General features: G+C 44.5%; 1 protein-coding gene across 1 annotated transcript in view; it reads left to right on the top strand.

Annotated features, from left to right (window-relative positions):
• Positions 1-25,731, top strand: part of MYO1F (myosin IF) — a 363,040-nt gene that overhangs the window by 299,457 nt on the left and 37,852 nt on the right. The window contains exons 23-24 of the mRNA XM_069741645.1: positions 768-914; positions 4,041-4,189. Coding sequence (XP_069597746.1) covers positions 768-914; positions 4,041-4,189 — 296 coding nt within the window. The remainder of the gene's footprint in view (positions 1-767; positions 915-4,040; positions 4,190-25,731) is intronic.

Raw genomic sequence — 25,731 nt, 5'->3', positions numbered from 1 at the left:
ACTTTTGAAGAATTTAATGGGTGGGTGCGGCCACGCCCTGTCATGGCTCCTCGCAAACTTCATCTATTTGATGGAGCTGCCAAAAACTGCAGTGAAAATGCAGAAAGTTGATAAAGTTTTGTGCACCTTTGCGTTGCGCAAACATTTTGAGACTTTTCAAACTGTTTTTACACCAGTTTTCTGGTGTAAACACTTTGATGAATTGAGACCTATGTATTTCCTTTGTGTCCGTTTGAGCTGCCAAACTCCCTTTAAAGTGCCAACCTAGGTTGTAGCTTATTTACAGTGATATACAATGCTTCTTATAAGAACAAGGCCAGTTTCACATGAACATGATACAGGAACACTTCGCATCCATAATTTGGGCACAAATTCCTTCCCAACTGCAAGTCTGATACTTGACCACCAGAATCCTAAGACCATATGGTGCTGCTAGTTCTGTTCATCACGCGCATGGTCGGGCCTGGATTTATGGCTGTAACTGTTTCCCAAATCTGTCAATGGGAGCCTGATGATCCTTTCTAGCTAGTAAAGCTTTCTTTCTACAGTAAAAAACAAACTGTACAAATAGGAAAACTCTGCACATATATTGCATTTCTGGTCAATATAACCATTGTTTTTTCAGAAGCGGGGCTTTGTCATAGATCAATGATCTTTGTTTATACAGTATGTAGAACATTATGGTATAGTTTTCTTATTCTTAAAATAGGAAGACCACATACTGGTCACTAATTATTTTTATATGAATTTCTTTTGCTTGCAACCAGCACACGCCAGGATGACTTCTTCATCTTACATGAGACAGATCATGACACTCTTCTAGAATCAGTCTTCAAAACCGAACTCATTAGTCTGCTGTGCAAAAGATATGAGGAGATGACCAAGAGTAAACTAGTGCTGAACTTCGGAGACACGTAAGAGAACCGTTTGTCATGGTTGTAATTAGTGTGGTAATGCATATAGATATATGTTCATGAACACAGAAGTAGAAATCACACTGATAGACGTCAAATGGAAGGCAGCTATGCATTTAGAGAGAACCATCACCAGGTCAAAAGTGGCCAGTTCTTGCTGTAGTTCTATTCATGCTGGTCTCCTGAGTATGTAGATGCTTTGGTCATTTTTTAAACCCGTCATATGGTTCCAGAGACATGGATCTTTTTATTTAGTGCGAATTTTTATGGTCTTTACCAAGGGGATATTTGCTCATAGGGTAATAACCTTAAGACATGGCCCCAGAGAATCCTGAGAGCAGTACCCCCTGGGTAGAGTCCGTAAAAATTAGCACCAAATAAAAAGGTCTACAAAAAAAATGGAACACTTAGGGGAGCAGCTGGAATGAAAAGTGCCCACTTTAAGGGACTTAAAAAAGGTTCCCTTTAAGGATGCCTTCTTCTATCTAGAATGTTCTTATTTGCACAGGGATAACACTGACTAGTTAACTATTTTAAGACATTTTGTTTATCCATAAATTCAACTCCCCTCTCAACTGCCAATCCGTCACCCCAATCGTGGTGATAATTCCTCATTAGTCCTAGAATGGCTTAAAGGCAAAAGTGTAAGCAGGACAATATTTACACAGTATTTTAGAAGTAATTACATTATATAATTACAAAGGTATGTGGATTAATATACAACAGGAAACTCCAGTATCAGCTCCAAGTCTGCAGTCCACACTAGTTCTGGTGGGGGGGAGCAAGCCCAGTATTTGGTGGGACCAGTCTCTAAAGTTTCGGTGGCTTTCTCTGCCTTGACAAGTGCCGCTACTCTGTCTCACTAGCCACACATTTTTCTTACAATGTCTATCAACGCTCTCTGAGCCGCTCTAACATCAATCAGACCCCATCTGGTCCGCAGCCACCCCCTGCCCAAGACCAATGCCGTAAGTCCATGCTGGAAGTGACAGCTTGTCTCTCATATCTCCTTCAATCACTGGCCCAGGCTGGAGTCTCTGGCCGGGTATTCACAGGGCCTCTTTGGTGCTTGACCGTCGATGAGCATCTCCTCAGTCCGTATCGGTCTGGGCTGGTCCTTGACTGTTGATGGCGTTGTCTAGGTCGGGAACCTTGGCCTTTGGTGCTTGACAGTCGTCGTCTCAGTCTGGGCCTAACTGGTACTCACAGCTCTGGCCTATGGCTGCTGGAGATGTAGCGAGAGCGTCTGTCACCTCTCTTGACTCCATATCTCATCCCATTTTGTCTTACTGACCTTTTATATCGAAGACTGGTTTCCTCACTGTCACTTGATCTGGGGAATTCTGTCCCTTTTGCAACTCTTATCCTTGAAAATAGTTCCGCCGGGTTTTATTCAAGTTTGGAGGCAGCACGACTTTGCAACACTTTGTCTCCTATGCTCCTTTCTCCTAAAATGCATAACAAATGTGGATAGGTTAAACCACATAAGGGGAAAAGCTATGCAACAATTGCCAAAACAAAAAAGAAATGGTGAATAAGATTTATCAATACTGGTGAAAGGTAAAAATGAAGCAGGTGTCCATATTAACCAATAACATTGCTGCCTTAAACAGCAAGTAACTTTGTATATAGTCCAAACTAAAAATATCAGTGTTCTGTCTAAAATTGCTATACAAACCTCCAGTATATATCTTGACTAACCTATGTAGTCTGCTCCTATAGTCATGTCCCCTTTAACATGCTCTCCAGTTATCGTGAATTACACCTGATAAAGGATACGTTTCTCGAGAATTTGTAAACTTTAACCTTGGCTATACAAAGTTTAATTTGGAAACTATCAGCACAGGAAAGTAGGCTATGTCAGGGTTATTTACTAAGTATTTTTTTTTTAACTCAAAAGTGGATATACTGTTTAATTTGTAAGGAGATTTTGAAAAATGAGAGCTTTGATCTGACTGGATATTATTAGTGATGAGTGAGTATACTCGTTACTCGAGATTCCCCGAGCATGCTCGGGTGGTCTCCGAGTATTTCAGCATGTTCGGAGATTTAGTTTATGTCGATGCAGCTGCATGATTTATGGCTGCTAGACAGCGGGAACACGTGGGGATTGCCTGTTTGTTAGAGAATTCCCACATGTGTTCAGGCTATCTAGCAGCTGCAAATCATGCAGCTGCGTCGACATAAACTAAATCTCCGAGCAGGCAGAAATACTCTGAGACCAACCGAGCATGCTCTGGAAATGTTGAGTAATGAGTATACACACTCATCACTAGTTATTATAGGTTGACACCCCATATATTATATAAAAGATTAACCGTCATTTTAATTTTTTTTCCTTCATAAATCAGTAGTATCTTTTTAGATAAATGCGTTCTTTCTCCCTCAGGACTGATCATAAATTACAAAAATTCTCAATTCACAGGCAAAATGTGTCTTTTGTGAATAGAGATTTTCCCATTAAAATACAGGAGATGGCAACTGGTGCTTATAAAGTTCTATGGAGAAATGCAACTGTTATTTCAGAACAGGATGCAGCAGAATGTCTGTCTGTATCTAGCTTCTGCCCCTCAATAAAAAAATGTTAAAAGCACTAACTGCCATCATGTATTTCAGTAATGGAAAAATCTGTTTTCATTGTATCCAGATTTTACCCATAAATTGAAAGAGAAAGATTAGTTCACGAGGAGAAAAAAAGCAGATTTCTCTGATAAGACATATTACAAAGTTCCTTATTTTCACATGTACCATTGATTTATGAAATAAAAAATGTAACGATGGTTACTCTTCAAGGTTAATATTATAATGGAGGAAAATGGATTTTATGTCTTTGATATCTTTGTAACTCCCATTTGTTACAAGGTAGAAAGATAACATATGTTGTGCGACCACTTCTCCATTGACAGTTACAACTGTTATAGTAACTTACAGGTCTATTTGCAGAACTATGTGAGCCAGCAGCTACATCCCACCATTCAGAATATTCTGGCATTTCTGACTGATCTGTTATCAACAAAATTGGATATGGGGCTCATGGATATACCATGCATTGTAACTGGTTTTACTTAATAAACACAGCTACACCATCTTGTACATTGATTTATGCAAGCAAATTTTTTTCTCCAGACTACAACTTAGAGTAAAGAAAGAAGGTTGGGGAGGAGGAGGCTCAAGAACCATTACATTCTTGAGGGGACATGGAGACATTGCACAGCCTAAACCTGGAGGGAAAACCCTCTCAATCAGTGTTGGAGATGGACTGCCCAAAAATTCCAGTAAGTATCTGCTTACACAAGAGTTAGGTCAGAAACTACTGTAGGATTTCTACTCACTTGGTTATGTCTGAGGTAGGCACAGGAAGCAGTTTCAGTGAAATGTCCAGGCTGGTTTATTAAGACTTCATAAACTACTCAGAAACCAAAACAAAAAAACACAAATTAAATAGTCCATACAATTTTGCAGGTTCGCCCACTTGTGTTAATGTCTAGTTCTTGAGTCCTTACCAAAGACCAACATACTGAAGGTCTACACACCTCTAGACACATACCACATCCCCGAGGTGGGGATATGTGAGCAGCAAGTCTCTCCCATCTCTTTAACTGCTCGTAAACCCGGCCCTGATATGCCCTATTAACTCTGTCAGCACTATACCTGCTGGAGCCAGCCTTCCCGGGCTTACATCACCGAAGCTACCAACCTCGATGATACATATCTCCATTCAAGGACCTGTCTGGAAACCATCTTACACTACCTAAATATAAAAATTTGCTTAACCCCTTTGGGAGAAAGAATTTTTAGTTTTTATGCTCTTATATATTTGTAGGAAAAAAAATTTGGTTTGTATTGCTATTTTCTGAGACCCGTAACTTTTTTATTGTTTAACCTTTAGAGCTGTGTGAGGGCTTGTTATTTGTACACAGAGCTTTATAACTTTGATGCCATGGTGCATTAATACAGCATCACATGGGCAGCTAGAGGCAGTACCATCTATGCCTTATATGAGGACAATGTAAATATCCTTCCTTCTTTATTCTACAATATACTGTCATCTTGTTCATGGAAACCGTACAAACAAAAGAATACACCAGCACACTGTAAGCGCTAAGGTATATGCAAACAGAGAATATATGAAATTTGAATTGCAATACTGCTATATACAACATACTTATGAAAAGGAAGGTATTTAGCACATAAATTGGCCAATTCATGAGAGCCCATCTGCCATAACAAGGTGACATTTCTTTGATGGGACCCTATCTGGGAATAAAGTTTCTGTCACCCAAATGAAAAAAAACTTTAGTAGTACAGTCCGTAGAATTTCATCATACAAGCAGTTATGGTAACTACCATGTTGACACCATTTAAAAAATAAAGCCATACCCAAGGGGTTCGGCATTAGATCAAATAATCCAACATAGAAGTCAATGGGTCCGTAAAAATCATGGACAGCACAAAAATCCGTGTGCTGTCGGTGATTAACATTGCAATGGGAAGGTGAAACTGCAAGTTTGTGAAAAAAAAAATCACTAATGAAACATTCATGGTAGATACTAGGGTTGAGCGACCTTGACCTTTTTAGAGTCGAGTCGTGTTTCGCGAAACCCGACTATCTTAGAAGTCGAGTCGAGTGGAATCGGCCGATTATCGCGAAAAGTCGGGTATCGCCCGAAACACGAAACCCAATGCAAGTCAATGGGGGAGCATAGTCGGCAGTGAGTGGAGGCCAGGAAAACACCTACACTGCCCATTTTAATGGCAAAAACATCCATTCTTGTTACAGAAGCTTGTCAATCGTAATTTACCTTATAATAATTGGAAGGCATTTGAAATTGGGGGTCATTTGGCTAAAGTTGTGGGGGTAGGGCTGGTTCAAGTAATTAGTGGGCCCAGGAAATCTGGAACACGTCACGGCAGTGGAGCAGGGAGAGGTAAGTATTTCAACTTTGCAAGTGCTGAGATCCTGAGCAAGCAGGGGGGGCCCACTCGTTGGCATTGGCACTGGCACAGGGCCCCTCAAAGTACAGCGGTGTGTTTGCACGGCGGGGGCGCCTCCTACCGGCAGCAACACTTTTGCGTACTATGAGAGGCCCTGTGCCAGTGACGTCGCCAACTAGTATTCCTCCCCCCACCTGATGAAGGAACCTGCACTTTCATCTGCACCTTCCTCTTTGCCCCCGTGTAAGGTGGTATGGTATGCGGGAAGAGGAACCTGACTTTCAGCAGGGTCACAATCTTGCTGTGTAGCGTGCACGGGGAATTTTGCGTTATGGGTCAATGTACCAGCAGACTCATCTATCACTGGCTGGGCAATGGGCAGGATGAGGAGGAAACACAGATATAGGCCCAAAGAATAAAGTGGGCTAAATGCAGTTCAAAATTGGTAACACAGGACTAACCAGGGGGCATTGCAGTGGAGGACAACTGGAATGAGAGGCTGACACAGAGAGTAGGCCCAAATCAGTAAGTAGTCGAAATGCAGTTCAAAATTGGCAACCGTAGTAAACAGGCGGGACAGCTTTGTTCAGTGGAGGAGAACAGCAAGGAGTGGCAGACACCGATAGTAGGCCCCAACCCAACTAGTAGGCCAAATGCAGTCTAACATTAACAACTACTTAACGAGAGCCTGAAAATGGAATTTCAGGACAGGAAACCAGGAGAACAGCAAGGAGCGGCAGACACTGTTAGTAGGCCCCAAACCAACTAGTACGCCAAATGCAGTTGTTCCATTTAACCACTATTTAACAAGAGCCTGAAGATAGAAGCTCAGGAAAGGCAACCTGGAGAACACCTTGGAGTGAAACACACCGTCTCTACACCCCATACCCAATTTGTAGGCCTAATGCAGTGTAGTTTCCAACAACTACTAAACGAGAGCATTAAGATCGAAGCAATGGCGAGGAAACCTGGGGAACACCATGCAGTGGAACACACCATCTCTCTACACCCCATATCCATTTTGTAGGCCTAATGCAGTGTAGTTTCCAACAACTACTAAACGAGAGCCTGAAGATAGACGCTCAGGAAAGGCAACCTGGAGAACACCTTGGAGTGGAACACACCGTCTCTACACCCCATACCCAATTTGTAGGCCTAATGCAGTGTAGTTTCCAACAACTACTAAACGAGAGCATTAAGATCGAAGCAATGGCGAGGAAACCTGGGGAACAACTTGGAGTGGAACACACCATCTCTCTACACCCCATACCCAATTTGTAGGCCTAATGCAGTGTAGTTTCCAACAACTACTAAACGAGAGCATTAAGATCAAAGCAATGGCGAGGAAACCAGGGGAACACCTTGGAGTGGAACACACCATCTCTCTACACCCCATACCCATTTTGTAGGCCTAATGCAGTGTAGTTTCCAACAACTACTAAACGAGAGCCTGAAGATAAAAGCTCAGGAAAGGCAACCTGGAGAACACCTTGGAGTGGAACACACCGTCTCTACACCCCATACACAATTTGTAGGCCTAATGCAGTGTAGTTTCCAACAACTACTAAACGAGAGCCTGAAGATAGAAGCTCAGGAAAGGCAACCTGGAGAACACCTTGGAGTGGAACACACCGTCTCTACACCCCATACCCAATTTGTAGGCCTAATGCAGTGTAGTTTCCAACAACTACTAAACCAGAGCATTAAGATCGAAGCAATGGCGAGGAAACCTGGGGAACACCTTGGAGTGGAACACACCATCTCTCTACACCCCATACCCATTTTGTAGGCCTAATGCAGTGTAGTTTCCAACAACTACTAAACGAGAGCCAGAAGATCGAAGCAATGGAGAGGAAACCTGGGGAACACCTTGGAGTGTAACACACCATCTCTCTACACCCCATACCCAATTTGTAGGCCTAATGCAGTGTAGTTTTCTACAACTACTAAACGAGAGTCGGAAGACCGAAGCAATGTGGACGAAACCTGGGGAACACCTTGGAGTGGAACACACCATCTCTCTACACCCCATACCCAATTTGTAGGCCTAATGCAGTGTAGTTTCCAACAACTACTAAACGAGAGCCTGAAGATAGAAGCTCAGGAAAGGCAACCTGGAGAACACCTTGGAGTGGAACACACCGTCTCTACACCCCATACCCAATTTGTAGGCCTAATGCAGTGTAGTTTCCAACAACTACTAAACGAGAGCATTAAGATCGAAGCAATGGCGAGGAAACCTGGGGAACACCTTGGAGTGGAACACACCATCTCTCTACACCCCATACCCATTTTGTAGGCCTAATGCAGTGTAGTTTCCAACAACTACTAAACGAGAGCCTGAAGATAGAAGCTCAGGAAAAACAACCTGGAGAACATCTTGGAGTGGAACACACCGTCTCTACACCCCATACACAATTTGTAGGTCTAATGCAGTGTAGTTTCCAACAACTACTAAACGAGAGCCTGAAGATAGAAGCTCAGGAAAGGCAACCTGGAGAACACCTTGGAGTGGAACACACCGTCTCTACACCCCATACCCAATTTGTAGGCCTAATGCAGTGTAGTTTCCAACAACTACTAAACGAGAGCATTAAGATCGAAGCAATGGAGAGGAAACCTGGGGAACACCTTGGAGTGTTACACACCATCTCTCTACACCCCATACCCAATTTGTAGGCCTAATGCAGTGTAGTTTTCTACAACTACTTAACGAGAGTCGGAAGACCGAAGCAATGTGGACGAAACCTGGGGAACACCTTGGAGTGTAACACACCATCTCTCTACACCCCATACCCAATTTGTAGGCCTAATGCAGTGTAGTTTCCAACAACTACTAAATGAGAGCCTGAAGATAGAAGCTCAGGAAAGGCAACCTGGAGAACACCTTGGAGTGGAACACACCGTCTCTACACCCCATACCCAATTTGTAGGCCTAATGCAGTGTAGTTTCCAACAACTACTAAATGAGAGCATTAAGATCGAAGCAATGGCGAGGAAACCTGGGGAACACCTTGGAGTGGAACACACCATCTCTCTACACCCCATACCCATTTTGTAGGCCTAATGCAGTGTAGTTTTCTACAACTACTAAACGAGAGTCGGAAGACCGAAGCAATGTGGACGAAACCTGGGGCTCACCTTGGGGTGGCAGACACCGTTAGTAGGCCCTACCAAAGTTGTACCCCCAATGCAGTTTTAAAATTCCTACAGGCTGAAAACAAGACTATTGACGCTCAGCTTTTTTCAAAGGAACACAGCTGAATTAAGTGGCGCAGACAGACACAGGTAGTAGGCCTTAAACCAAAAATGTGGCTCACTGCAGCTTAAAAAAGGTTGCAGGGGTACACAGGCAGCATTGCTCTGGGCAGTGGAGGACAATTTCAATAGTGGACAGCAGACAGACTTTGTACGCCTACTATTAAAAAAAGGATGCTCTATGCAATAAAAAATAGGTTCCAGGGGTACACGGGCAGCAGTGGTCTGGTCAGTGTAGGAGTAGTAGAAAGAAGGGACCGCAGACAGGCTTCGAAGGCCTAACATAACAAAATAGGGCTGTTGGCAATTTAAAATTGGTTCCAGGGGTACACGGGCAGCAGTAGAATGGTCAGTGGAGGCCTTGTGGAAGGAGGGACCGCAGACAGGCTTCGAAGGCCTAACATAAAAAAATTGGTCTGTAGGCAATTTAAAATTGGTTCCAGGGGTACACGGGCAGCAGTAGAATGGTCAGTGGAGGACTAGTGGAAGGAGGGACCGCAGACAGGCTTCGAAGGCCTAACATAAAAAAATAGGGCTGTTGGCAATTTAAAATTGGTTCCAGGGGTACACGGGCAGCAGTGGTCTGGTCAGTGTAGTAGTAGTAGAAAGAAGGGACCACAGACAGGCTTCGAAGGCCTAACATAACAAAATAGGGCTGTTGGCAATTTAAAATTGGTTCCAGGGGTACACGGGCAGCAGTAGAATGGTCAGTGGAGGCCTAGTGGAAGGAGGGACCGCAGACAGGCTTCGAAGGCCTAACATAAAAAAATTGGTCTGTAGGCAATTTAAAATTGGTTCCAGGGGTACACGGGCAGCAGTAGAATGGTCAGTGGAGGACTAGTGGAAGGAGGGACCGCAGACAGGCTTCGAAGTCCTAACATAAAAAAATTGGGCTGTAGGCAATTTAAAATTGGTTCCAGGGGTACACGGGCAGCAGTGGTCTGGTCAGTGTAGTAGTAGTAGAAAGAAGGGACCACAGACAGGCTTCGAAGGCCTAACATAACAAAATAGGGCTGTTGGCAATTTAAAATTGGTTCCAGGGGTACACGGGCAGCAGTAGAATGGTCAGTGGAGGCCTAGTGGAAGGAGGGACCGCAGACAGGCTTCGAAGGCCTAACATAAAAAAATTGGGCTGTAGGCAATTTAAAATTGGTTCCAAGGGTACACGGGCAGCAGTAGAATGGTCAGTGGAGGCCTAGTGGAAGGAGGGACCGCAGACAGGCTTCGAAGGCCTAACATAAAAAAATTGGTCTGTAGGCAATTTAAAATTGGTTCCAGGGGTACACGGGCAGCAGTAGAATGGTCAGTGGAGGACTAGTGGAAGGAGGGACCGGGGCAGCAGTAGAATGGTCAGTGGAGGACTAGTGGAAGGAGGGACCGCAGACAGGCTTCGAAGGCCTAACATAAAAAAAATTGGGCTGTAGGCAATTTAAAATTGGTTCCAGGGGTACACGGGCAGCAATGGTCTGGTCAGTGTAGTAGTAGTAGAAAGAAGGGACCACAGACAGGCTTCGAAGGCCTAACATAACAAAATAGGGCTGTTGGCAATTTAAAATTGGTTCCAGGGGTACACGGGCAGCAGTAGAATGGTCAGTGGAGGCCTAGTGGAAGGAGGGACCGCAGACAGGCTTCGAAGGCCTAGCATAAAAAAATTGGGCTGTAGGCAATTTAAAATTGGTTCCAGGGGTACACGGGCAGCAGTAGAATGGTCAGTGGAGGCCTAGTGGAAGGAGGGACCGCAGACAGGCTTCGAAGGCCTAACATAAAAAAATTGGGCTGTAGGCAATTTAAAATTGGTTCCAGGGGTACACTGGCAGCAGTAGAATGGTCAGTGGAGGCCTTGTGGAAGGAGGGACCGCAGACAGGCTTCGAAGGCCTAACATAAAAAAATTGGGCTGTAGGCAATTTAAAATTGGTTCCAGGGGTACACGGGCAGCAATGGTCTGGTCAGTGTAGTAGTAGTAGAAAGAAGGGACCGCAGACAGGCTTCGAATGCCTAACATAACAAAATAGGGCTGTTGGCAATTTAAAATTGGTTCCAGGGGTACACGGGCAGCAGTAGAATGGTCAGTGGAGGCCTAGTGGAAGGAGGGACCGCAGACAGGCTTCGAAGGCCTAACATAAAAAAATAGGGCTGTTGGCAATTTAAAATTGGTTCCAGGGGTACACGGGCAGCAGTGGTCTGGTCAGTAGAGGTCTAGTGGAAGGAGGGACCGCAGACAGGCTTCAAAGGCCTAACATAATAAAATTGGACAGGCTGTAGGCACTTTATAATTGGTTCCAGGAGTACACGGGCAGCAGTAGACAGGTCAGTGTAGTAGTAGTTGAAAGAACGCGCCGCAGACAGGCTTCGAAGGCCTAACATAATAAAATGGGCTGGCTGTAGGCAATTTAAAATTGGTTCCAGGGGTAGACGGGCAGCAGTGGTCTGGTCAGCGGAGGCCGATTGTAATGAGTGTCTGCCAGTTAGTAGTCCAAAACAATAAATAAATGTGAATGTCTCGCATTAAAACAAAACGAAAACATTAAAGGGTGCAATCATTAGGTTCAGGGGTGGGATCCTCTGCGTAGTTTCAGACCTACTAATTTAGCGCAAAGTATTTACTGTGGTAAATAGAGGACACTGCCCCTGACTATGTTAAGTACCATCATACATGTCAACACAATGGTATTGTCAGTGGCAGGAATGGAAGGATGTCAGCGCATAGACTAAACATTGGTGGAAGTGTGAGAGATAACTGTGGAAGTGGTAGAGCAATGTTTGACCTGGGGTTGGGTGAACTCTCTTGTGGCCGGCGGTACAGGCCCAGGGCCCCTCATGTTACAACAGTGTGTCTGACGTTGGGTGCGCACCACCACCGCCAGAGACACTTTATTGTACTATGAGGGGCCCAGTGGCAGTGCCGTCGACCAAAAGCGGGCACACCCACCTCTTCAGACAAACAGCACTCTCACGGGTGCTTGCGCCAAGTCGCGATACCACGGCTCCGTGTGGGGAGTTTGGCCATTTAGGGAGGTGTAAACATGTCTTATGCTGGACAATCAGCTGCAGCAAATTAGACATTCGAAAAGTAATTCACAGTAGTCCACAGGCAAGAGCTTTTCATAGGAAAGCTAGGTGTCTGCCGGGCAAGGTGGGGCAAAAGAATTCGAAATCCAGTTGTGGTTCATTTTAATGAATGTTAGATCATCAACATTTTGGGTAGCCAGACGAGTCCTTTTTTCGGTTAATATTGAACCTGCAGCACTGAATACTCTTTCTGATAGGACACTAGCTGCCGGGCAAGCAAGCTCCTGCAATGCATATTCTGCCAATTCTGGCCAGGTGTCTAATTTTGATGCCCAGTAATCAAATGGGAATGACGGTTGAGGGAGAACATCGATAAGGGATGAAAAATAGTTAGTAACCATACTGGACAAATGTTGTCTCCTGTCACTTTCAATTGATGCAGCAGTACCTGTCCTGTCTGCGGTCATAGCAAAATCACTCCACAACCTGGTCAGAAAACCCCTCTGTCCAACGCCACTTCTGATGTGTGCACCCCTAACACTCCTGGTCTGCTGCCCCCTGGAGCTCGTGTGAGAACGATCACGGGCGCTGTGTGCTGGGAATGCCTGAAGCAAATGGTCAACAAGAGTTGATTGTTTGGTTGCTAATATTAGTTCCAAGTTCTCATGTGGCATAATATTTAGCAATTTGCCTTTATAGCGTGGATCAAGGAGGCAGGCCAACCAGTAATCGTCATCGTTCATCATTTTAGTAATGCGTGTGTCCCTTTTGAGGATACGTAAGGCATAATCCGCCATGTGGGCCAAAGTTCCAGTTGTCAAATCTGCGGTTGTGATTGGCTGAGGGGCAGTTTCAGGCAAATCTACGTCACTTGTGTCCCTCAAAAAACCAGAACCCGGCCTTGCCACGCAACCAATTTCCAGTGCCCCCGGGAAAGCTTCCTTATTAAAAATATACTCATCCCCATCATCCTCCTCGTCCTCCACCTCCTCTTCGCCCACTACCTCGTCCTGTACACTGCCCTGACCAGACAATGGCTGACTGTCATCAAGGCTTTCCTCTTCCTCTGGTGCAGACGCCTGATCCTTTATGTGCGTCAAACTTTTCATCAGCAGACACATTAGGGGGATGCTCATGCTTATTATGGCGTTGTCTGCACTAACCAGCCGTGTGCATTCCTCAAAACACTGAAGGACTTGACACATGTCTTGTATCTTCGACCACTGCACACCTGACAACTCCATGTCTGCCATCCTACTGCCTGCCCGTGTATGTGTATCCTCCCACAAAAACATAACAGCCCGCCTCTGTTGGCACAGTCTCTGAAGCATGTGCAGTGTTGAGTTCCACCTTGTTGCAACGTCTATGATTAGGCGATGCTGGGGAAGGTTCAAAGACCGCTGATAGGTCTGCATATGGCTGGAGTGTACAGGCGAACGTCGGATATGTGAGCAAAGTCCACGCACTTTGAGGAGCAGGTCGGAGAACCCAGGATAAGTTTTCAATAAGCACTGCACCACCAGGTTTAAGGTGTGAGCCAGGCAAGGAATGTGTTTCAGTTGGGAAAGGGAGATGGCAGCCATGAAATTCCTTCCGTTATCACTCACTACCTTGCCTGCCTCAAGATCTACTGTGCCCAGCCACGACGTTTCTTGTTGCAAGAACTCGGACAGAACTTCCGCGGTGTGTCTGTTGTCGCCCAAACACTTCATAGCCAATACAGCCTGCTGACGCTTGCCAGTAGCTGGCCCATAATGGGACAATTGGTGTGCAACAGTGTCAGCTGCCGATGGAGTGGTTGGCCGACTGTGGTCTGTGGAAGAGCTGTCGCTTCTGCAGGAGGAGGAGGAGGAGGGGGTGCGAACGCCTACAGCCAACTGTTTCCTAGACCGTGGGCTAGGCACAACTGTCCCGAAATTGATGTCCCCTGTGGACCCTGCATCCACCACATTCACCCAGTGTGCCGTGATGGACACGTAATGTCCCTGGCCATGCCTACTGGTCCATGCATCTGTAGTCAGGTGCACCTTTGTACTCACAGATTGCCTGAGTGCATGGACGATGCGCTGTTTAACATGCTGGTGCAGGGCTGGGATGGCTTTTCTGGAAAAAAAGTGTCGACTGGGTAGCTCGTAGCGTGGTTCAGCGTACTCCATCAGGGCTTTGAAAGCTTCGCTTTCAACTAACCGGTAGGGCATCATCTCTAACGAGATTAGTCTAGCTATGTGGGCGTTAAAACCCTGTGTACGTGGATGCGAGGATAAATACTTCCTTTTTCTAACCAGAGTCTCATGTAGGGTGAGCTGGACTGGAGAGCTGGAGATCGTGGAACTTGCGGGTGTGCCGGTGGACATGGCAGACTGAGAGACGGTTGGAGACGGTATTGTTTCCGCCGGTGCCCTAGATGCAATATTTCCTCCTACAAAACTGGTGATTCCCTGACCCTGACTGCTTTTGGCTGGCAAAGAAACCTGCACAGATACTGCCGGTGGTGCGGAAAATGGTGGCCTTACAGTGACGGAAGGGATGTTGCGTTGCTGACTAGCTTCATTGGCCGAGGGTGCTACAACCTTAAGGGACGTTTGGTAGTTAGTCCAGGCTTGAAAATGCATGGTGGTTAAATGTCTATGCATGCAACTTGTATTGAGACTTTTCAGATTCTGACCTCTGCTTAAGCTAGTTGAACATTTTTGACAGATGACTTTGCGCTGATCAATTGGATGTTGTTTAAAAAAAATGCCAGACTGCACTCTTCCTAGCATCGGATCCCTTTTCAGGGATTGCAGACTGAGCATTAACCGGATGGCCACGCTGTCCTCCAACAGGTTTTGGCTTTGACACGCGTTTTGGGCCAGATACGGGCCCGGCAGATGGAACCTGTTGCGATGTTGATGCCTGCTGCGGCCCCTCCTCCACCTCCGCTTCTGAACTACTGCCGCCTGCACCCTGTTCCCCCAATGGCTGCAAATCGGGGTCAACAACTGGGTCATCTATTACCTCCTCTTCTAGCTCGTGTGCAACTTCGTCTGTGTCACCGTGTCGGTCGGTGGTATAGCGTTCGTGACGGGGCAACATAGTCTCATCAGGGTCTGATTGTGGAGCAGTACCCTGAGAGGGCAATGTTGTGGTCTGAGTCAAAGGACCAGCATAGTAGTCAGGCTGTGGCTGTGCATCAGTGCACTCCATGTCAGAATCTACTTGTAATGGGCATGGCCTGTTAAGTGTTTCACTTTCTAAGCCAGGGACGGTATGTGTAAAGAGCTCCATGGAGTAACCCGTTGTGTCGCCTGCTGCATCCTTCTCTCTTGTTGTTGTTTTTGCTGAAGAGGACAAGGAAGCGACTTGTCCCTGACCGTGAACATCCACAAGCGACGCGCTGCTTTTACATTTACCAGTTTCAGAAGAGGAGGCAAAAGAGCTAGAGGCTGAGTCTGCAAGGTAAGCCAAAACTTGCTGTTGCTGCTCCGGCTTTAAAAGCGGTTTTCCTACTCCCAGAAAAGAGAGCGTTCGAGGCCTTGTGTAGCCAGACGACGAACCTGGCTCCACAGCTCCAGACTTAGGTGGAATATTTTTTTTCCCATGACCACCTGATGCTCCACTACCACTACCATCATTACCAGCTGACAATGAACGCCCACGGCCACGACCTCTTGCACCAGACTTCCTCATTGTTTTAAAAACTTAACCAAAGTAACTTTATTTGTTGCTGTCAAACAACTTACACGGTGACCTATAACTTCAGTATGATTTCAATATCCCTTTACAGGTTGGTGAGACCACAAGGAAAATCAGGCACAATGTTACACACTCTGTTTTCTGTGGCACCAAATCACAGAGATGCCACACACGCAGGACTGTCACTCAAGCACAAATGTCAATATTAATCTCCCACTGTTTTATTTTATTTATTTTTTTTCAAGGAGACTTTATAAACAAAATAAAATAAAATAATTTTAAAAGGAAGAATTTAGAAACCAAATAAAATAAAATGATTTATTCAGGGACAATTTAGAAACCAGATAAAAAAAAAAAAGGCTTTCTATGGCCCACTGAGTGAGAGATGGCACACACAGGAGTCAGGGGTGGCACACAAGCCCAGAGGCCAATATTTTTCTCCCACTGATTGATGTAGTGATTTTTTTAGGTAGATTTTAGAACCCAAATCAAGCAAAAAAATAAATAGGCTTTCTATGGCCCACTGAGTGAGAGATGGCACACACAGGAGTCAGGAGTGGCACACAAGCCCTGAGGCCAATATTTTTCTCCCACTGATTGATTTATTGATTTTTTCAGGTAGGATTTAGAACCCAAATCAAGCAAAAAAATAAATAGGCTTTCTATGGCCCACTGAGTGAGAGATGGCACACACAGGAGTCAGGAGTGGCACACAAGCCCTGAGGCCAATATTTTTCTCCCACTGATTGATTTATTGATTTTTTCAGGTAGATTTTAGAACCCAAATCAAGCAAAAAAATAAATAGGCTTTCTATGGCCCACTGAGTGAGAGATGGCACACACATGAGTCAGGAGTGGCACACAAGCCCAGAGGCCAATATTTATCTCCCACTGATTGATGTAGTGATTTTTTCAGGTAGATTTTAGAACCCAAATCAAGCAAAAAAATAAATAGGCTTTCTATGGCCCACTGAGTGAGAGATGGCACACACAGGAGTCAGGAGTGGCACACAAGCCCTGAGGCCAATATGTTTCTCCCACTGATTGATTTATTGATTTTTTCAGGTAGGATTTAGAACCCAAATCAAGCAAAAAAATAAATAGGCTTTCTATGGCCCACTGAGTGAGAGATGGCACACACAGGAGTCAGGAGTGGCACACAAGCCCTGAGGCCAATATTTTTCTCCCACTGATTGATGTAGTGATTTTTTCAGGTAGATTTTAGAACCCAAATCAAGCAAAAAAATAAATAGGCTTTCTATGGCCCACTGAGTGAGAGATGGCACACACAGGAGTCAGGAGTGGCACACAAGCCCTGAGGCCAATATTTTTCTCCCACTGATTGATTTATTGATTTTTTCAGGTAGGATTTAGAACCCAAATTAAGCAAAAAAATAAATAGGCTTTCTATGGCCCACTGAGTGAGAGATGGCACACACAGGAGTCAGGAGTGGCACACAAGCCCTGAGGCCAATATTTTTCTCCCACTGATTGATGTAGTGATTTTTTCAGGTAGAGTTTAGAACCCAAATCAAGCAAAAAAATAAATAGGCTTTCTATGGCCCACTGAGTGAGAGATGGCACACACAGGAGTCAGGAGTGGCACACAAGCCCAGAGGCCAATATTTATCTCCCACTGATTGATGTAGTGATTTTTTCAGGTAGATTTTAGAACCCAAATCAAGCAAAAAAATAAATAGCCTTTCTATGGCCCACTGAGTGAGAGATGGCACACACAGGGATGGCACTCTAGCAGAAATGCCAATCTTAATCTCCCACAAAAAAAAAAAAAAACAGGGACTGTCCTACAATTACTATCTCCCTGCAGTAATCTCAGCCAGGTATGGCAGGCAGCAATAAGGAGTGGACTGATGCACAAATTAAATAAAAAGTGTGTACAAACAAAAAAGATAGCTGTGCAGAAAGGAAGGAACAACAGGATTTGTGCTTTGAAAAAAGCAGTTGGTTTGCACAGCGGCGTACACACAGCAATGCAGCTATCAGGGAGCCTTCTAGGGCAGCCCAATGAGCTACAGCGCTGAGGAAAAAAAATGTAGCCTCCACTGTCCCTGCACACCGAAGGTGGTGTTGGGCAGTGGAAATCGCTACAGCACAAGCGGTTTGGTGGTTAATGGACCCTGCCTAACGCTATCCCTGCTTCTGACGAAGCGGCAGCAACCTCTCCCTAAGCTCAGATCAGCAGCAGTAAGATGGCGGTCGGCGGGAACGCCCCTTTATAGCCCCTGTGACGCCGCAGACAGCAAGCCAATCACTGCAATGCCCTTCTCTAAGATGGTGGGGACCAGGACCTATGTCATCACGCTGCCCACACTCTGCGTTTACCTTCATTGGCTGAGAAATGGCGCTTTTCGCGTCATTGAAACGCGACTTTGGCACGAAAGTCGCGTACTGCATGGCCGACCCCGCACAGGGGTCGGATCGGGTTTCATGAAACCCGACTTTGCCAAAAGTCGGCGACTTTTGAAAATGAACGACCCGTTTCGCTCAACCCTAGTAGATACTACTGTTTCATTGACCAAATACAGATGAAAATGGGATCCTAAAGGCAGATAAAATTTAGACCATTGTTGTGCATGAGAAATATCACTGACATCTGAATGAGAACTAAATGAAATCCCAGCTAATAACAAACCTTAATGGCCAGTTTAAAAAGACCTAACAAATCCTTGTTGTATAGGATATGTATGCACAGTCCACTCCTTCCTTTACTCACATCACATGGCTAACTGAAGATAAAAATAAGTATTCAAAAACCACTACCAAGTTTCATTTTTGGCTGAAACTATACTTTATCAAGAATTTGTCACTAGGTTTTTACCACCTAATCTGACAGCAACATAATGTAAAGACTGAGACCCTGATTACAGCGATGTATCACTTACTGGATTACTTGCTTTTGTTTTAATAAAATCACTGTTTTACAGGCAGGAGAATATCACTAGACCACTAGTAAATAATGATGAATGAGCAAGCATGCCACTGCTCTTTATTCAGTCGAGCATCGAGGTGCTCGAGTACACTAGTCACGCAATCGAGAATCGCGGGTGCACAAGTGCCGTGCTTGAGTCTCCACCCTGCATGTTTTGCGGTTCTAAACATGTGGGGATTGCCTGCCATACACCTTAAGCCATAGCCATGTTGGCTGCTGGCATTACTGTGATTGACCGGCCGCATCGCACCATAAGGTCTTATTTGATGCAATGTTTGGCACACCCCCCTCTGGGAGCAGTTCAGGGAGAGTTGATCTAGGAGGGAGAGCTTAGATTGGAGCAAGCATATAGGCAGTGTTTAATTGCTATTGCAGTACTTGTATAGCGCTGCTGACTCATTAAAACAAAAGTCCTTTTCAGGGCTACACACTGTCCTTTGTATGGTAAAAATGCTGTTAACTGCATTCAGTGTAGGGATTGCTGGTGGAGAAAAGATAGTTTGTGATTAGAGGCATATAGGCAGGGTTTTTTACCCTACAGTCCTTCTATAGGTATACTGCTGCTGCAACTTAAAACAAAAGTCCCTTTAAAGGGCTACATATTTTCTTTTCCCTATTAATACAGGAAAGTTTGCAGACATATGAGTCACCCCGCGGGTAAGGGGTACTCGGTACCGGGTCCGGTACTTCACAGGGCGATGTCACGGTGGCTGCGACCCGGTCCGTGGCCCAGGGTGCCCATGTAAAAGGGAAAGGTCTTTAAAGGGATAGAGTTTATGTTCGTGATGCCACCTGTGGTATTCGGTCAGTGGGGACCGACGCTGCTTTAAGGGGTCTGCTGGGGTGATGTTATGGCAGCTAGATGGTATATCTTCCCACAGGTGAAGTATATCCCCAGGGCTCCTGGTGTGTAGATGGTGGTATAGTGAGATGTGCAGAGAAGAACGAGGACACAAGGTTGCAGTCTCTTTACCTTTACTGAAGACCTCAGCATCCACAGTCCAGGGCACCAGACCACAGGGCAGGCAGTGAAGTCCGGGCAGTTCAGAGACAAGCAAGTTCCCCTGGGTAAGTCAGGTGGAAGCCTACCACTCTGCGCTTTCTGTCTCTAAGTCCCCACTGCCACTATGTGTCTCAACATGGTCTTTAAGCGTTCTGCTGTCCTAGCACAGGCACCTGTATGGCAGGCAGCTCGGGCCGTGTGAACTGGGGTCTGTTCTCGGTGACTCCAGGCTCCTAGGTGCTGCTGTGCCACAGGTTATTATGGGCAAAGTCCTTGTAGAACAATACCCTCCAGTTCTGCTCAGTGTTTTATAATCCACAAAAAGCCTCGGGCTCCCGGTACCCGGATTCTTGCGCTGATACTCTTCAGAGGCCTGCTCATGGCCTCTTGGAGCTTTCACTTTCCTCTGTGCTCCACTCCTGTCTGTCCTCGCACACAGACTTCTGCTACAAACTAAGCTGTCTCCGCCTCCAAATCAAGATCTTTATTCAGGGAAGCTGCCCTAAAACAGGGCTTGGAGCTCCCCCTCCTGGCCTGGAAGTGGAAGGTGTTGTGTGTGTGTGTGTGTGTGTAAACCTACCAAAGGAAATCTCACTTGTCTCCAGACATAGCACTATCCTCCCCGTGAGGACGACAGCACTACTGTGGTACCTGAACTCCTGGGGTGCCACACATATATTATATACCTAATTTAAAATGCGCAAGGCATTTGTTAAGGGAAGGGGAAGTGGATGTGCTGCTAATGGTGTATGGAGAGACCAAGGCCATGGGCCAGGTGAAACATTACGGGTATGTGCACACGTCAGGATTTCTTGCAGAAATTTTCCTGACAAAAACCGGACATTTCTGCCAGAAATCCGCATGCGTTTTTACCGCGATTTTGACGCGTTTTTGATGCGTTTTTTGTGTGTTTTTTGTGCGTTTTTTCCCAAATGCATAGAATTGCGGGAAAAACGCAGAAAATCCGCAAAAATAATGAACATGCTCATTTTTTTACCGCGATGCGTTTTTCTTGCGGAAAAAAACGCATCCATGTGCACAAAACATGCAGAATGCATTCTAAATGATAGAATGCATAATGTATGCGTTTTTAATGAGTTTTTCTAGCGTTTTTAGCACGAAAAAATGCGAAAAAACCTGAACGTGTGCACATGGCCTACCTGTTACAGGAGCTCAACAAACATGCTGATCCACGAGACTTAGCTTCCTGTCCCATTTTGCAAGAGGGCCAGAACAATGCGAACAGGTGGTCGTTTAAATGACAGATAATGCTTCCAGTATATTTCACAGCACCACCCTGTCTTCCATACAGTCTAGTCTCCTTAGCCAAGAGTCTGGCCAACATATTCCTTACCCTGAACCTTCTTCCTCCCACCATGGTGAGTCCCAGTAGACGAGTGATCCCTTACTCAGATATTCCAAGAAGCTCATTACATTTCCATTTGTTGATTCTGGACTCTCATCCAGCACGTTTCAAGAAGGACATGAGGAGATCGTGTGTAGTGATGCCCAAGTATTTTCCACATTCAGAAGAAGATGATGGTGGGGAACAACAATTGGTGTCTCAAGACGTAGACGATGATGAGACAGTGTATAAGACCCTCCTTTATGTCTAATACAGGGTGTATCAGAGTTCATCTTCCTTCTAATTTTTGCCAGTTCTTGCATTTTGCACATAGACTTTGTGAGTTTCAGATTCCCTTTTTCCTATATTAAACAGGATGTGTTTGATGATGTCACAAACATCATATGCCCAGTTAAGGTAGTACAATATTAAAATTACATTTTCCCATGACTACCGGTGGGTGTAATTTTATTTCCCCCCTTTACTATGTCTTCTACTGTAGTCATAGATTGAGAGATAGCCAGGTTATCAAGGGGTGAAGGAGGCATTTTTTTTTTTTCTCTTTTTAATTTTGCCTTATATGCAAGTCATTATACAAGAAAGAATGTTTCCTAACAATTTTTCCTGTAAAATCCATTTTATCTTTAGTTTTGTATGTTTTATTATCAGTCCGTACAAGTGGAGTAATACTTTGACAACATTGCTCCCAACAACAACCTGGGAGTCAGAGATGCATCCAGGCATCTTCCACATGCTGTTTCCATAACATTTGAGTGCTGCTTCCATCCTTTTCAGTGATTTTACTGCCTTCCAAGCCCACCTGTTAGGGTCTTCCAGAAAAATTCTTGCGTTTCGCATTGACTTCCATTATGCTCAGTACTGGAGTCAACCCCATCCGAGCGTCCGACCTGCTTGATTCAAGTATCAAGCATTCAAGCATTTTAGTGCTCGATTCATTACTACTAATAAACCTACTGCCATGAAGTTTTCCATATTTATGATCTGTGTATAATGTGGCCTTTAGGATTGATTGTCAGCTTTCTGCTTATGTAAATTGTACTCAGAAAACTGTCAATTAGTGGTGGGGGCATTGATACACAGACATCAGTTTTCAGAAAACTGGTAGATCTGTAACAGATTAAACAATGATTTAAAAAAAAACTGAAGCAAGCAGTCCATTAGCTGATACATTCCTATGTGAGAGCTGACACCATACAGCAACACCCACAATCGGTTCTAGCACCGATCGCTGGTGTTTAACCCCTCTGATGCCGCTGTCAATAGTGACAGCGACATCGAGGAGCATCGCACAGGGAGAGGGCTACCGTGAGTACAGTGAGATGTGATCGCGTTTTTCTGATGGTCTCCATGGTGACCCCCGGCCGCAAGATGGCTGCAGGGTCCTTCAGGGTCCGGCAGGGAAGGTGGCATGTTAGCTCCTGCTAAGGACAGGAGCTGAAACACCTCATTACTGCCTGTCAGATGCTGCTCTGATGCTCTGCATTGCAGAGTTTAAGATCAGCGATCTGTCAGCATAAAAATGCTGTCCCATCCTGGAACAATGTAAAAAAGAAAAAAATTTAAATGAGTAAAAATATAAAAAAAAATAAAGAACTAAATAACGGAAAAATATATAATACATATATAATACAATAAATACATTTATGCGTCCAGAACGACCCATTCTATTAAAATGTCGCACTAGTTAATCCCTTCAGTGAACACTGTAAAAAAAAATTGCTGTTTTTTTGTTCATTCTACCTCCCAAAAATCGTAATAGAAATTATGAAAAAATGTCATGCGCTCATAAATGGTACCAATAAAACACGTCAACTTGTCCTGCAAAAAACAAGCCCCCACATTACACTGTCAGCAAAAATATGAAAAAATTATAGCTGTCTAAATATGGGGATGCAAAAACTAGTTTTTGCAATAAAAAGCATCTTTTAGTGTATGACAACAGCCAAACAAAAAACCCGATATAATTCTGGTAACGCTGTAATCGTACCGCCCCAAAAAATAAAGTCACCTAATCACTTATACTGGAGTAAATAAATAAAACCAATTCTTCACCTGCTGTTTATTTTTTCATTCTGCCTCCCAAAGATCTCAGTAAGGTTCGGCGCACATTTATCCTGCACTCTACGCTGAGTGCTGACACCGGGGTTTCCATGTCAATCTCGGAAATACATGATTCAGGTGGAACCCCCTGCGGAAGATTCCCTATAATGAGGCAGATGGAGACACTGGAGACTCTGTGGACGCCATAGGACCTGTGATCTGATGGTGTTCGTCTTTTTGGGCTAATATAAAAGCACGGTCAACCACAGTTGTGTGCACTTCAGAAAAGAAGGACACTGCTGAACAGAGGCAAGATGGAGTCCAGAGTAACTCTGTAGCTTCACTATAGTCAATGGATGCCTAGGGGATTTAATCATGTCACTTTGAGATTTAGATGGAAACCCCAAAGTAAGTGCTCAGCATACAGCACCATATGCAGTGCCTTGCGAAAGTATTCGGTTCCCTGGAACTTTTCAACCTTTTCCCACATATCATGCTTCAAACATAAAGATCCAAAATGTAAATTTTTGGTGAAGAATCAACAACAACTGGAACATGATTGTGAAGTTAAATGAAATTTATTGGTTATTTAAAATTTTTGTGGAAATTCAAAAACTGAAAAGTGGGGCGTGCAATATTATTCGGCCCCTTTACTTTCAGTGCAGCAAACTCACTCCAGAAGTTCTGAATGATCCAATGTTGTCCTAAATGCCCAATGATGATAAATATAATCCACCTGTGTGTAATCAAGTCTCCGTATAAATGCACCTGCTCTGTGATAGACTCAGAGTTCTGTTTGAAGCACAGAGAGCATCATGAAGACCAAGGAACACGACAGGCAGGTCCGTGATACTGTTGTGGAGAAGTTTAAAGCCGGATTTGGATACAAAATGATTTCCAAAACTTTAAACATCCCAAGGAGCACTGTGCAAGTGATTATATTGAAATGGAAGGAGTATCATACCGCTGCAAATCTACCAATACCTGGCCGTCCCTCTAAACTTTCATCTCAAACAAGGAGAAGACTGATCAGAGATGCAGCCAAGAGGCCCATGATCACTCTGGATGAACTGCAGAGATCTACAGCTGAGGTGGGACAGTCTGTCCATAGGACAACAATCAGTCATACACTGCACAAATCTGGCCTTTATGGAAGAGTGGCAAGAAGAAAGCCATTTCTCAAAGATATCCATAAAAAGTGTCGTTTAAAGTTTGCAACAAGCCACCTGTGAGACACACCAAACATGTGGAAGAAGGTACTCTGGTCAGATGAAACCAAAATCGAACTTTTTGGCAACAATGCCAAATGATATGTTTGGCGTAAAGGCAACACAGTTCATCACCCTGAACACACCATCCCCACTGTCAAACATGGTGGTGGTAGCATCATGGTTTGGGCCTGCTTTTCTTCAGCAGGGACAGGGAAGATGGTTAAAATTGATGGGAAGATGGATGGAGCCAAATACAGGACCATTCTTGAAGAAAACCTGTTGGAGTCTGCAAAAGACCTGAGACTGGGACGGATTTGTCTTCCAACAAGACAATGATCCCAAACATAAAGCAAAATCTACAATGGAATGGTTCACAAATAAACGTATCCAGGTGTTAGAATGGCCAAGTTAAAGTCCAGACATCAATCCAATCGAGAATCTGTGGAAAGAGCTGAAAACTGCTGTTCACAAACGATCTCCATCAAACCTCATTGAGCTCGAGCTGTTTGCCAAGGAAGAATGGGCAATAATTTCAATCTCTCGATGTACAAAACTGATAGAGACATACCCCAAGCGATTTGCAGCTGTAATCGTAGCAAAAGGTGGCGCAACAAAGTATTAAGTTAAAAGGGCCGAATAATATTGCACACCCCACTTTTCAGTTTTTGAATTTCCACAAAAATTTAAAATAACCAATGAATTTTGTTCAACTTCACAATTGTGTTCCACTTGTTGATTCTTCACCCAAAATTTACATTTGGTATCTTTATGTTTGAAGCATGATATGTGGGAAAAGGTTGAAAAGTTCCAGAGAGCTGAATACTTTCGCAAGGCACTGTAAATGTGATCTTAAAGGTAATGTAAAATATTCCTAACAAAAGCTTCAACTCAAACAACAAAGAAGCAAGTCCCCACTCAGGTCTGTCATCTGTTAACGGAAATATAGTAGGCTTCCACATTACTGGTAGTGCAAAGGCTCTGGAAAAGCAAAATGGCTCTTCACCCCCAAAAGAAATTCAGCAAATTCTGTGCTCTCAAATCCAAATGACCCCTCCCTTCTGAGCCCCAGTGTGTCTACACCACATTTAGCGCACACATGTTTGGCATTTCTGTAGTGATGAGAGCATGCCTAATTTACATATGCTTGTCTCCAGAAGCATGAGCTGGGCATAATGTACTGGTTACTATAAAGTACTGGTCACTTCAACATACTGATCACTACAATGGCAGTTTGCAATTTTCACTTAGTAACATCTACTGATTGTCTCTGCAAAACACCCATGGAGTCAAAATCGTCACTACACATGTAGATAAATTCGCAAAGGGGTATAATTTGCAAAATGGGGTCACTTCAGAGGGGATTTTTCTT

This window comes from Ranitomeya imitator, chromosome 1 (genome assembly GCF_032444005.1).
Source record: "Ranitomeya imitator isolate aRanImi1 chromosome 1, aRanImi1.pri, whole genome shotgun sequence".
Lineage (NCBI taxonomy): Eukaryota > Metazoa > Chordata > Amphibia > Anura > Dendrobatidae > Ranitomeya > Ranitomeya imitator.
This window is presented reverse-complemented; position numbering and strand designations above follow the sequence as displayed.